The sequence below is a fragment of the Armigeres subalbatus genome, chromosome 1 (genome assembly GCF_024139115.2).
Source record: "Armigeres subalbatus isolate Guangzhou_Male chromosome 1, GZ_Asu_2, whole genome shotgun sequence".
Lineage (NCBI taxonomy): Eukaryota > Metazoa > Arthropoda > Insecta > Diptera > Culicidae > Armigeres > Armigeres subalbatus.
In genome coordinates, this window is record NC_085139.1 from 35,395,343 (window position 1) to 35,410,426 (window position 15,084).

Consider the following 15,084-nt stretch of genomic DNA (forward strand, 5'->3'; position numbering starts at 1 on the left):
TCTCAGTGTTTTCTCCCAACTTTTCCAACTGCTGAAGATTGACCTTGAACGTCATCAGGACGGTATTCAGGGCATCAAACGACTCCGACTTCATCACTGGAACAGAAAACAGCGCCTTCAGATGTTCGTGTGCTATCAGCTTATGATTCTCATATTTCGCCTCGAGAATATTCCACGCAATGTTGTAGGTGGCAGCACTCACCTGAACTTGGTTGATCTGAAGTAATGCTTCATCTCTCAAAGATGCTCGCAAGTAATTAAACTTGTCGATTGGACTCAAATCACCGTTGTCGTGAATCAACGATTTGAAATTATCGCGGAAAGTGATCCAATCTTGCAGCTTTCCGCAAAACGATGGAAGCTTCAGCTCCGGATACTTCAACCGGGAAGGTTGGCAGGCAGCTTGATGTTCAGGAATCTCTACTTTCGTTCTAGGGCGTTTAGCAAGCAACGCTGACTTCAAACGAAAATACGAATTTTCAAAATTCTTGTATGTTTGCACACTGTCACCGCCGACGGGAGCATTCTTCGCGCTATCAACACCATCGTCATCAGCTGCACTTTCAAACTCTTCGCTGGTCTCGTCTAGAAGCACATCTATGTTCACCCTAATGATACAGAACCGATCAAAAATTTCATCTAGTTTCACTAAACGTAATTCAACCATATCACTGTCACGAACTGCATCAAAATTATCCACAAAATCCTTCACATTCACCAAAGCTGCGTTCAACTGATTCTCCTCTTTCACCAGTTGCCTCAAATTGGACTTCGGCATTCTGAATAGCACAAAGATCACACTTCACTAGCACTGAACCACGACCGAGACCTCAAGCGAAACGGATTGACAGAATTGACAGCTCAATTATCAACCACTAACTGTGGGAATTAGTCAAATGGCAAATCGCAAAAGTGCCGAACTGAATTGTTAACCGGAGAACTCAAAATTGTTTCTCCAAAATTCCACAAATAAAATTCAATTTGTCCAAACCCGCACCACAGTACGGTAACAGAGCGCTTGCAAATTTAACTCAAGACAATGCGCTTTTATTTGGCTAGCGTCACATGCAGACCACGCTGAGCCCAAGCCTCCTCAACCACACATTCACACACACTCTACTTAGCTGAATTTAGATGGTTGATCCTTCGGGGTATCCAAAATGTCGAAATGCAGCATCAAAATCCAATATTCAGCATCAGTTGTGAAGAACGTTGATTCCAAACTGCATACACGGCCACACAGGATATTTTAAATTACTTTCGCTAACTGCTATCTATTGGCATTAATTTATTAATTTGCTCACTAGCAGAAGACGGATATCGATTCCGCACAATGGATCAGAGCACACTTTACACTCCGCATACTATTTTACAAGTTCATTTTTCACGCACAATATCGACGGACAATGGGTCGGACACACAATTAACCCAAGCCACGCGCACTATTCACCAAGACGTGGTCCCGCGGATTGATCTTATCCGGCTCGATCAGGACCAAAAATGTTAGTTATAAAACTGTTTTTCACTGGCCAGACTCAAACCCACGGATCACTCGCGGAATAGCGCGTTTCGGAATTAGTCTTAAAACATCACTGTTTAACTTTACTGCGACACGACGAATAATTTATTAATTACGAACAACAAACTACATAAAGTTCAATTATAAAGTGGACTGTATTTTTTCTTCCCGACCGGCACGGGTGATATGCAAGAGCGAACTAAAAATTCTAATATGTGCTGCGATCGCTGCGATCGACGCGACGGCAGTTAGCTGCCGAAGAGCTACCTATACTTTGACCTGACTCGCTGGTACGCATTTACATACGCAATAGATATAGTGTGAAAAGAAACATACGACGATGAAACACATTCGTATTGTCTGTCTTGCTGCTGCCTATCTGATTGCCTAGTGAGGTGCATCTTGGGATGGAACATTCTAAATCTGTACGTAACAGGTGTTTTGCACCGGGGGTGGAGGGGGTGTGGTCGCCTAATCATAAAAACGGAGCGGTTGATACGAGATGTCCTCGTTCTATGGCTTAATTGTGAAATCAAGTTAAAAATTGATTCTCACAGGTATTTCCAACAACGCTGCACAGTAGGCCTGGCCGCTTTTATGTTTGAACTACTAGGGGGTGAAGGGGGTGTGGTCGGATTTGGGGCCTCTTCCCATAGTTTTGTTGACGATTGCTGGCAATTATTTGGGAACAACGTACCATGCGTTTTTGACTTTCGTTGTTTCTATATCACAAGTCGCTAGCGCGTTTTGCCTCGCAAAACTATTAAATGTTTAATCCATAAGTGGAAATTTCCAGTTTTTACACCTTCCTGTTGTACAATATTTTTGCACTTAATCTAAGCAATTTAAGTTCCAGTTTTGTTACATCTACTTCATACACGATCAATATGGAGGAATACCGAAAAGGCGTTACCCCTATGGGGGGAAGGAGAGACTGAGGGTTAGGAGCCTCTCTGGGCGAAAAGTATACAAAAACAATGAGCTGACGGGTTTGAGAAGATAATCCCACCGGACAGCTTACTGAATAAAGCATGCACGGAGGAAACCACAACAGAAGACATTTAGTCTGTCTTCAGAGCGAACAAATAAACACGTGCCTCTGAAGTAGAGATCAGCTACTTTTTCGCCTTAAAGTTCTCCTTAAGGCCCGATACCCACGTAGCGTTTATTAAAGCTGCGTGCACGCCGCGTCCACGCATGGTACCCAGCATCAAATGTAGTCGTGCACTGCACACGTATACGTATGCATTACTGTTATTCTGTCGCCGTTGATATGGAAACATAAATATAAACAGAACATTGCCTGCAGCAACCCAACGATAGAATCGCGGCGACTAGTTGTCTCTATGTTACATTCAAGCGAATATTCTTCGGGTACCTATACATTACAATCGGATGAAAAATTCGGGTTCTTGGTTGTTGAGTATTTGTTATAGAACCCTTTCATGGCGATGGATACCAGCCCAAGTTGCTATTTTACTGAATTAGCTTTGATATGTGTTCAAATAGTTTATTCTCTGCGTCGCGTAATGAATGAAATAGTTTGATGGACATGACATCATTTTTTTTCAAAGGCCTGCTGGCAAGCCTCATTAGATAAAAGTACAACTCGTGCTGAAAAAATCATCTTTTTGCAACTAGTTGCACAAACTACTATTATAGCGCGTTCATTTATTGGCACTTTTATTATGAGATTAAGCATAATGGTGTCTTCCATACATTTTATCAGAGAGTTATTGTGCTTCTTTGTAGATATTTAGTTTAATGATTGATCCTCCTAAACGTGAGATGAAATTTTTTTTTCTACTTTAGAACATACAAGGTTTGTGCCTTCACCAAAGATGTACCAAAACTTCCTCTGATTTTTTTTGTAGAAAACGCCAAGTTCATAACATCTTACTAACTTACTACTTTTGGAGATTTATCACTTTTATGCCAACAAATTTTTAACATGTACTGGGTGTTGGCTTTCGCAATCTGAAATATCAGGACGATGGTTTATTTACTTGCCCGACGTTTCGGCCCATGGGTTGCGGCCTTTTTACGATAGACGATAGACTATACGACCCTTGAAAATAGGCCACAACCAATCGGGCGAAATGCCGGGCAAGTAAATAAACCTTCGTCATGACACTTCAGACTGAGAAAACAAACTCCCGAACAGTACATCTTATCCATTCGAAAAACACCCTTCCAATTTTAAACATCTTCATCATTGCAAGTGCATATGAAGATGCATGGTGCATTGTTTTATCAACTCATTGTGACTAAACTTTGTGTGCAAAAGTTAAAGGTTTATAATATTCTATATACTATTGCACAGTGGTCCACAGATCTAAATGAAGAGGAAATTACAATTTTACGCCTTCAACAGCAGGGTTAGGAAAAGGGTGCTGATGAATATAAGGGTGATCCTTATTTTAATGAATTGGAAAAATCAAATTTCTTAACCTTCCGGGACTCGCTTAGTCCTGAATCACTCATGCAGTCTCGCCTCCGTTGTGTACGACAAGCGAGCTTTTTTAGGTAGTGTTGTACTTTTTACAACGGCGCGAGTCCTCGAGGGTTAATTGCAGGAGTAGCTAATGGATATTCTTCAGAATTTACATCAGAAAATTCTGCGGAACTACCATAAAAGAATTCGGAATATAATCGGAAAACTTTTTGGAGTATTCAAGGGAAGCTCTACTAAATTTGAATAAGATTCTTGGGGGTGGCCGAATGCCACTTAGCCGAATAACACATTAAGCCGAAAGCCAAATCTCATTTAGCAGGAAGTACATACGACTGAAAGAGACATACGGACAAACTGGTAATTTAACCGAAAAAATCGTTTAACCTAACATATTGTTTGACAGAAATATTCGGTCGAAAGCGTCATTCACTGAATGGATAATACGGCCGTTCCCGTTTGCCTATACAACCCTTCTTGACAAGCGTGCATTTTGGCTAGAAGACCAACTCGGCCGTATGTCAATTTCAACTAAATGACATTTGCAACCAAACGGCCATTTTGGTAAAACGACATTCTCGGCTAAACGACTTTTTCTGACAAATGACCAGTTGCTTTTGGGTCAAATTACATTTTTGGTCAGATAGATGGTTTGAAACCGAAGACATTCGGTAAAATGGCCCTTTCCTTTATATGGCCGTCAAGTCATTCAGTGGAAATCCAATTGTCCAAATACTACTTGGCCGAATAATGTGTTATTTATTTAGCCGAATTCCATTTGGTCAAAACGTTATTGAGGTAGAAAATGGTTTGGCATAGAATATCATTTGGCTGAAAGCGACATACTGCCGAAATGGTAATTTTACCGAAAAAGTCGTTTTTCCTTACAGATAATTTAGCCAAAAATGCCAATTTGCCGAACGGTCGTTTGATCAAAACGATCGTTTGGTCGAGAATGTCGTTTGGCTGAATAGCTTATTTGGCCGAACGAATCATACGGTCAAAAATAACATTTACCGAACAGATTGTATGGCGAAAAATGTCGACTGGTTCGGCCTTTGTGCCTAATAAGCATTTAAGCCAAACGACATTTTCGGCTAAATGACCAATTCGGCCAAACGAATTTTTTATCAAAACGACCAACTCGAATAAACGACACTTCTGGCCGATTGTCCCTTTCGGCCATATTACATTTTTGACCAAAATGACCTGATCAGTCGAACATTATAGGGAAAATATGGTCAATATGCGGCCCCTAAGAACATCTTTCAATTTAACGGAGATTTCATTAAAAAAAATGTGTTTTTGAAGTACTTATCAATAATTCAATATATCAGTCATTATGTGGTCCCAAAAATTACATGTATAATAAACAATATTGCAAGAAAGAAATTTTTTTATTCAAAATTAAGAAGATCTAACCAAAATGAACTATGCTGGACAACATGCGCCACCCGTAAATAATAATCAAAATATTTTAATATTTTTCACTAAACATATCACACTCTTGTGCAGAATATTCGTCTCAGTCCTACCCTTTAATGTAGTGTGTCTCAGACTGAGAATAATCAAAAGCTTTTTTCTGTTATGAAACCAGCTCAATAATTCCAATGGATAATCTTGACATAATATCATTCATCAGCGACTGTTCGACTTTCCAACAATTCTGTATAAAATCCTACCAAAACCTGTATAACAACTGGGCATATGCGAAATTGTTAGATTTTCATACAAAAGTTTTTTCTGTGTTTCACGTTCTACCAAAATAATTCCTACTCCTACACTAACAGTTCCAAAACCTCCCGTTACACCTATGAAAGATCGTAGAGTTCTCTGCATCTTTCTTAAGTATGTGTCCAACTAACCATCCTTCCCCTTTCTCAACATTCGCAAGGTCGTGACCAGGGCAGATCTCGACTATTGGAGAGTGCAGTGCTTCCATCTAAGGGGCCCCACACACGCTCCGACGTGTTGTACAACTTTGACTCCACCCCCAAGAGATTTGGTTCGGTCGGAGCCAAGTCGGACCGTCTGTGGGCAAGATGTACTGTTCAACAGTCGTACAACTTGCCCACAGACGGTCCAACTTTACTCCGACCGAATCAAATTTCCTGGGGGCGGAGTCAAAGTTGTACAACATGTCGGAGCGTGTATGGGGCCCCTAAGAGATAGTCATTAGTCCCAAATCAATATCTGTGGTAACGGATGAAAGTGGTTCTACTCCCAAATAGTAGTAAAGGCTTGTACCACCTACGCATTTGTGCGAATTGCTTAATGCCAATGCTAAGAATATAATATTTTCGCATATGCCCAGTTCTAATACAGGTTTTGGTAGGTTCTTATACAATGCACCATGCGTCTCCATACGCTCGTATGCTTTTATGATGAACGAATATAAACGCTCCCCCAAGCTGAGGCAATTTGTATCGCTGGGACACATGCTTGGGAGAACCTTTGAAGTCGGTTGACATAAAACGTAACAAATCTCCAAAACTAATGATATTACGAGCTTGGTGTCAGAGGCAATTTTTAAAAGAGATTTTTTGCATTGTGAAGACGCAAACTGTGTATGATGTAGAGCGCATTTTTTTCATGTCTCTTTATGGAGGATTGATCATTAAGTTGAATACCTTCAATGGAGGGCAATAGTTCGCTGAATAAATTTCTGGAAGAAACCATTACACCATTGTATAATACAGATACTATTTAAAAAAACGTGTCAAAAACACGATTTCAGATACCGCGCACTAGCTGAAACTCCCTGACACAAATTTTCTCCCTGTGCTCGTGTCGAATTAGAAATAACGGACGGATGGAGTGGAGACGGCTATCATATAGCATAGAATTGATAGAAATAGTTAGCAATAGAATTGATGTTGATGCTTTGGTTATGCACTTAGAATTAGATTTTTGCATTTCAAACAATTTTGTGAATGCAACATAAAACAGACAACAGTAAACTGAATTTCAAACCACAAAATGTTATGTTGTCAGAAAACTCAAGTAGGCAAAAGGTCTTTTATATAATATTTCTCATGAAACAACGCACCTAGTATTTTTAGTAATAATTTTTTACATTAATAAAGTTCATTGAAATACAAAGATTTAAAATCAGTAAACGGCCATAACTTTACTATGATTTGTGAATGATTTTCCTAATTCAAATATTATTTCAACAGATATTTGTGATTATAGTGAAACAACATATACCCTCAACAATATTGCATTAACTCACATTCTTATCTGACTTCTTTGAAGGCGATCAACTTAAAATATAACAAATTGAGATTCCGTTGATTTTGAAGTGATAAACTGTAATTCATGATGTATAGTTTCCAAAGTGCTCGCTTTCTACTTAGTTAATGTTAATGTCATCAATAAATTTTCAAGCCACCATACCTGTCATCAGATGCATTGAGCAACGACTAAAAATAATTTAAAATTTGATATATGTCTAGTAACATAAGATATAAGTAAATAGTTCATACAGTTAAACATGATTATATGTGATTTACATTATTTTATATTCTCAATTTAAGAGAACGTCGGAATCGAGTTTAAAATTAATGGTTATTCAAATCAAAAAGAAGAACTCAAGTACAACAATTTTACTACAGTTTTGAAACCAATAAGAGAACTATTCATGGATTATAAGTGGTTAGGATGTTTGGTTACAACAAAATTACACTACAACAAATACACGCTTATGTAGACTGCGGCGGACACAGCGACTTTAGGAAGTCGGCGAGCAGTCAGATGATCGATGTAGGTTATAATTTGAGAGACAAGATGTACAATATGTAGAAAGTTGAGATAGTTACAGAAACTGAAAATGTACAAATTATGCTCAGTTGCAAGTCTTAAGAAGGACGGACTTTACAGAAGTTCAAAGGTACCAGTGAGTAGACTCATTCGAGGCCGGATAGGGCGGCCCGTACAAAGATTCCGAGTTTACCATCAATGTTTATATACGGAAGAGTAATTATACGCATACGAAAGTTTTTGTGATGATCACACGCACACACACATTGAGCACAGAGTACAGAGAGAAGAGAAGAAACGAGAGTACACATCGGAAACACTGACACGTGGCATCCAGATTTGTTGCATAATGCACAATTGCATACGACATTGAGGTTTAGTTATGTTTCCAAGATATACCGTACTTAGTTTCGCGGAAAAAAATAATTCAATTCAATATATGCACATCTGTTGTAGTGAGGAAAGGTACAATGGCAATGGTAAACACAGGCACGCACACGTTTGCATGTTTATGCCTTCGAAGCTGTGGTTGTTCTGTTTGCGATTCGACATCTTGTACTTTTCGTGTGTAGAGTATTCGTGGAACAACTAAACGTAGAAGATTCGGGCGTACGACGATTCTGGATGAAATAAAATCAATTTTGAGCGGCTGAGTTCATTCGGAAACTGCTGGCTGTGCCACTGCGGAGGTGGCCCAGCGACACTTATGCAACGAGCAGTTTCCCCATGAACACGCCCTCTGTTGATTTTATTTCGCTCCATCTAACATTTAGGAAACGTTCATAGTTATGCTAACAATCACCGACGATCTATTTGGGAAGTTGAACACCAGAGTAATGTTTTGGTTCTGAAGAATTGGATGTTCCATAACATTGTTGTGGAAAGTTCTACAAAAAATCGCGTTGAATTGGACCGCGGTAATGACCGACTAACAGGAGCTACATTTTATTACATTTCAGAACAGCGCCACATGTTGGTCATTTTTGGCAATGCTCAACAGATGGCGTTATCGATAAAATAGAAACAGTTTTATTATATCTGTTGCACATAATCTTCGGTCTATTTTGATCGAAAATGAAAAGTATGTTTAGGTGGCCAAAGATGTCTGACAAACATTGTAGCCGCACCAGAGATAATACGAAGTGGCACTATGTAAAACCGTGTGCAAAGCTGTCCGGCGAACCAAGTTTGTAAACATCTTAACATACGGTCCACCATAACGATAATTTGTTTTCTCTGGGGCGGAATAAATGTTCATAAAACACTTCAACTATTTAAGAGGTGTGACGCAACACCTCATATGCATGGCGAAGTATAGTTGACAAACATTAACTTCGATTCCTGGATAAAAGGACAAGTTAATTCAATGTAGACATGTTTCACAAGTCGAGTTGGTTTGTCAAACAGATTTGTACACATTTTGCATAACTTTCTATTTGCCAAGTATCCGAATAAATGTTTGTCAACCATACTTGGTCTTTTATTTAGGGGTGAGAGACATTAAAAATAAATAAATACGTGTACCACAAAACTCAAAACCGGTGCCGAAACAATCAAGTTAACTAAAAAATCTATGTCGAGTTATAAACTACAATGTTATGGAATTCCGCTTCTAGCATTTGGTCATCGGGTAACTTTCACAGATTAGACGTTTTTAATTGCTAAGCGTTTTGAAGGTTAGAAAAAGCTTGGCACATGTTTGAAAACAAAATCAAGCAACAGTAAGCAAGTCCGATCCCCTGCCATACCGGCCGTTGATCAGTGCCCTAAACTCTAAACAGGTCGTAAACTCCGAACGCAGGACAATCTAGAGTACTGACTACCATTCCTAAACGTTAAACCTTATTTTTTGACGGATTTTTAAGTTCCGGAGGGGGTGGGGATTGTATACTGTACATGGTCGTAAACTTCCAGTACGTCGAACACTAACACAAATAGCAAAACACTTAAAAAAAAGTAGGAATGTAGGTTTGAAATAAATCAGTAATAAAGCTTCCTTGCTAAAAGAGGGGATCCCGGGACTGTCTAGGGTGTATGTCCGTCCGTAAAATATACGTCGTTTCATTTTCGGTACGCGCTAAGTCTGGGGAAATTTGTATCGCTGACAGTACAAAAAGTGGAAAGTAAAAAAAATGAAATAGAGCGAAATTTCAGCTTGGAGAGCCAAATGGATAGACTGAAAGAACTTAATATCGAGATGGGGTGGTTGGAAAAATAAAGCAACTTAAAACAGAGATTGGTCAAAGCTGAAAAGCACGGAAGGGTTTTTTTTGGTTTTGGTTGTTGTAAAATCTCACCTTCGCCCCCGCTCATTCTTCAGTGTTCCCCCATACTTGGGTCTAGTTCCGATCAAGTCTATAATCTCTGGTATACAACTTGCAAATATCGCCTTTAGTTTTGTAGCAACGTTTGGGTTTTGGATTGGTATTTTGTACGTTTTGTATCGGTTTTGGGCAAAAACAGTGGTATAATGGTGTAAAATCGCGTTCGGTATAATTAATTTGTTTCGCATTCACAGGACAGTGGATAGTTTCACGGTTTTCGGAGAAACACACAGCACACGTCGGTTTGCATTATGCGGCATCGCAGGTTTTCGGTTTGGAGATGACCAGTCGTCGAAATGTTTGGTTTTTTGTATTTTTTGGTTTCAACAACACATGTATTAGTACAGTGGAGTTCAAGGTAGAGTAATAATGGAATTAGAAGAAAGAAAAGAGAAAACGGAAAACTTGAATATCTGCAGGTTCAAAAGCTGGAAACTAGGTGTAAAGATTATTGTTTCAAGTAACGATGGTAGGAAGTACATAAGGAAAATCAGTACAAGCCCTAACCTATCTTTTACAAGCTAACGGTTAACAAATCACATCGAAAGAGTTCAATTACTCTCACAGAGTACGCGAGATTCCTGCCTATTTTGAAAACACCCTCATCTGCTGTTCTCTAGACCACATTTCGGCGATTATTACAGTTTGGCATTTTTTTTCCTGGACAAATGACGACGTAGAATGGCGAACAACAGTTTTTCCCTCGACCTGTATTTTTGCAGACGCAGCCAGTTCTAAGTTATGTGATGACTAGAGTTCGTTGGATTTCGACAAAAGAAAACTAATCTTTTCTATTGATTAACATAAAAAATGAAAATTACAATTCTAGGAAAATAAATAAAATAAATGATGGAAAAGAAGGTAAAACAATACATGAAATACGTCACGCACTCTCACACTCCGCTAGCAAAACACTCAAAACTAGAGTGCGATTTATTTCATCTGATATGTTTTTCTCTATTTTATCCAAATATGGACCTACGGACAAAAAAAAATACCTTCACCCAACAGTCACACACGTTTGCTCATAATGACCAAGAGGGACACACTTCATGACGTACAATGACGACTTTTAGTACATTGTTGTAATTGTGTTTGTGAGAGTGTGCTCTGGTGGGGTGAGTAAGCTTTTGTAGAATGTATTGTTTATTTGGAAAGGATGGAAAACTTGAATGGGTATTTGTCAATAGTTTTATTTTGAGGAAAATCAGCAATTCGTGATATTTTTATTATTTTTTCGCAACGAATGATTTGTTTTGGCTGTACTCTAATTACGTAAGCAATTTTTCTGGGTTTTTCAATCACCCCTCCCCCCATGTAACATTTTTTATTTATATGGAGCGTAAGAAAATGGCACCCCTCCTTCCAGCCCTAATTGCTTACATATTTAGTGTACGACCCCTTACAAGACTAGTTTTCTGAATGCTTTAAAACTTAGTATCAAAACACAGCATATGCCTGTCATTTTCTCCTTTGTGTATCGCTAATTATCACTAGGATTTCTTGCCACATTCCCGGTATAAAATACATACAACTTGAATAATTGATATTTATAACATGAAGCAACTTTCCCAAAATATTATAGGCCTTGAAATATTCCAATGGGGTTAACGACGTTAACTTAACGTCTGATAAAAAAAATATCTTTGCTCAACATCGTTTTTAAAAATTATTTGAACGATTTGAGATGCAGCACTGGTGAGTCACAGAGATTGCTTTTCCGGCATACACCACGACATAAGAAAACATGAAAATAAGGCCTTAAAAATCTCAAACATTCAACATCCTAATCTCTAATTCTCTTTCGTGAGTACAATCGTGTCCAACAACAACAGTGTGATGATTCACTGCTTTACACTATAATTGTATCGATAATTGTAACGATTTCCTGGTACGTGTTTATTTAATGTCAACGTTTTGTAAAAGTGAAGAGTGACACAGCAACACTAAGTCGTACTAAGCGCTCTTTACGAAAATTACCAAGTTTTGACTAGTGTGCTGAGGTGAAAATATTGCAACAAATGCCAAACTAGCAATAGAGAGCGTAATAAAAGAGAGTCTCTCATTTGAACATACGACGTTTTCAAAAATCATGCTACAATGAAAATTGTGAAGATACTAAAGATAACTGAGAAGAGAAAAGTACGCAATGAGAACTGAGAAGTAAGCAATAAAATGTACGAAGTGAGACGTCTCACTTCTCACTTCTCTCTACGACGGTCCGGAAATTGTCGGCGGCATTTGTCGTGATTTTGTTCGGCTCGAATGCGGTGGCGACGTGAATCGACGTGGCAATATTTAATTGCCAAAGTTTTTTATTATATTTTTTCAAGATATTTTTTTAAATTTTTATTGATTATAAAAAAATCATTCTTATTTACTTAGGATTTTGTTTGGGATTTGCTCGGAAAATGCTGCAGAGTTTTCTCGAGACATTACCTTACAATTTCTTGGAAAAATTCTTCGCAATTCAGTAGGTAAATTCCTTCTGATTTTTTTTTCGTGAAATTTTTTGTAACATATTTGAGGAATTTTTCAAAATTTTATCAGGATTTTTTTGGGAATATCCTCCACAAATTCTTTGGAATTTCCTCAGGAAGTTTTTTGAAGTTTCTTCTGGAAATTCTTTAGAATTTCTTTGTGAAATTTTTCAGGAAATATTTTGCAATTTCTTCACAGTTTTGTTTCGAAATTTTCATAAATTTTCTTGTAATTTTTTTAAAATTTTTTTTGGGAATTACTGCAGGAAAATTTGGTCTACCCCGAAAATTTCCTAGACCGAACCGGAAAGTTCCCAGCCACTCTTAACATTCTTTGGATTTTTTCGGTGAAATTTTGAAATTTCTCCTGAACATTTTTGGGTATTTCCTCGGGAGATGATTTCAAATCTACTCGGGAAATTCTTCGCAATTTCCTGAGGAAATGCTTCAAAATTTCCTCGGAAAGTTCTTCAGAGTTTCGGGAAATTATTTTCTAGGGATTTCCTGGTGAGATTCTTACGAATTTCCTGGGGAAACTCTTTCGAGCTTCTTCGGAGAATTTATTTTTTTATTTTAGTAACACTAAGAAGCGTCAAAAATAAGGGGTCCTTTGTGAATGATGACCTTAAATAAATTTAGACATAGACAGGTCAATCCTGCGGAATGTTCTTGAGAAACTCAATGGATTTTTTTGGTTAGATTTTTCGGAGTTTCCTCGAAAAATTATTTGGAATCTCTTTCAGATTAAAAAAAAATTTGAAATTTTGAAATTTGTTTCGAAAGTCGTCGAGAAAATTCTTCTGAATATCTTCGGCTAATTATAAGGAATTTTTGTGAAAAAATTCTTCGGAACTTAACATCGAAAAATTCTAAGGAGTTTCTTTGGAAAAATTCATAGGATTTTTCTCGGAACATTATTCGGTATTTTTTCGGGAAATTCTTGAGAATTCACTTCAAAAAATCTTCTGAGATCTCATGGTTTAGGGGCCCTCCTTAGCCGTGCGGAAAGACGCGCGGCTACAAAGCAAGACCATGCTGAGGGTGGCTGGGTTCGATTCCCGGTGCCGGTCTAGGCAATTTTCGGATTGGAAATTGTCTCGACTTCCCTGGGCATAAAAGAATCATCGTGCTAGCCTCATGATATACGAATGCAAAAATGGTAACCTGGCTTAGAAACCTTGCAGTTAATAACTGTGGAAGTGCTTAATGAACACTAAGCTGCGAGGCGGCTCTGTCCCAGTGTGGGGATGTAATGCCAATGAGAAGAAGAAGAAGATCTCATGGGGAATTCTTCAGAATATCAAAACGAGTTTTCTTGGAACTTCCACGGCAATATTTCCTACGAGAAATCTACGGGAAACTGTTTGGCATTTTCATCTAGAACTTGAATAATGTCGACTTCTACAAATTGAAGCCCGGCGTAAGGAATTAAAAATCAGCTCTTCTCACTTCTTTCATCTCATTCTCACTTCTTACTGTGATAGCTCAGCAAGAAGAAGTGACAAGTGAGAAGTAACAACTGAAGAATGAGAAGTGAAACACCACACATCCTATTTTTTACTTCTCACTTCGCATTGCTTATTTCTTACACTTTTCACAGTGAGAAGTGAGAATATGAAGCGAGGAATGAGAAGTAAAATTTAAGAAGTGAGACATTTCACTTAGCATCTCTCGTTTCTCATTCCTCACTTATCATTTCTTATTTCTCACTTTGCACTTCTCCACTGTAAGAAGTGAAAAATATGACGTCTAATTCTCACTTCTTATTTCTGATTCTGCACATCTCACCTCTCAATTATCATTTATCACTTCACACTTTTTACATTTACTATTGTTCGGCCATATAACCCGTCAACAAACAATATTTACGGTTGTATGTTTAACCCGTTCGGCAAAAGTAGAGCAAACGGATTGATTCATCGGCAACAGACCCGGCAACGAATAAAGGACAACGATTGGAAAGTCGGATCTTGGAACGTGAGATCTTTGAATGAACCCACACGTGTTGGGCTCCTGGCTCGTGAGCTGCAGAAGGTCGGCGTGAGTGTAATGCAATCCAGGAAATTTGGTGGTACCACATCTACTATAACGGCGGTAAAAAGCAGAACGAGGAGTTGGCTTCATGGTGATCGGGGAGCAGATGAAGCGTGTTATCTGGTGGAAGTCGATAAACGACCGCATTTGCGTGTTGAGAATGAACAAATTCTTTTACTATAGCCTGATCAGCAGATAACGAAAGATAAGCCTGATGACGTGAACGATGAGTTTTATGAGAGCCTTGATAAGGTCTACGGAGAGTGCCCAACACACGATGTAAAGATTGTCAACGGGGAGGAGGGGGGATTGGATGCAAATGCGCAGATCGGAAGAGAAAGTTTCTTTCGCCTTGTCATTGGTACGGAATGCCTCCATTTCGCAACTGAACTGATCTGCGACTTGTAACCTTTGCTGTTGCTAGAAGGATGGCAACCAGCAGTACCTACACTGCTAAAAAAGTTTACACACAAAAGACTTTGAAGTATGCTCTTTTGACTATAAAGTATTCAA

General features: G+C 38.5%; 1 protein-coding gene across 28 annotated transcripts in view; it reads right to left on the reverse strand.

Moving 5' to 3' along the window:
• Positions 1 to 15,084, reverse strand: part of LOC134224057 (calcium-activated potassium channel slowpoke) — a 289,103-nt gene that overhangs the window by 156,301 nt on the left and 117,718 nt on the right. For 4 of the 28 annotated variants that reach the window (XM_062703481.1, XM_062703432.1, XM_062703474.1 and 1 more), the window contains exon 7: positions 10,031 to 10,122. The exons of the other annotated variants lie outside the window; for them this stretch is intronic. In XM_062703481.1, coding sequence (XP_062559465.1) covers positions 10,031 to 10,122 — 92 coding nt within the window. The remainder of the gene's footprint in view (positions 1 to 10,030; positions 10,123 to 15,084) is intronic. 28 annotated transcript variants of the gene reach the window in all.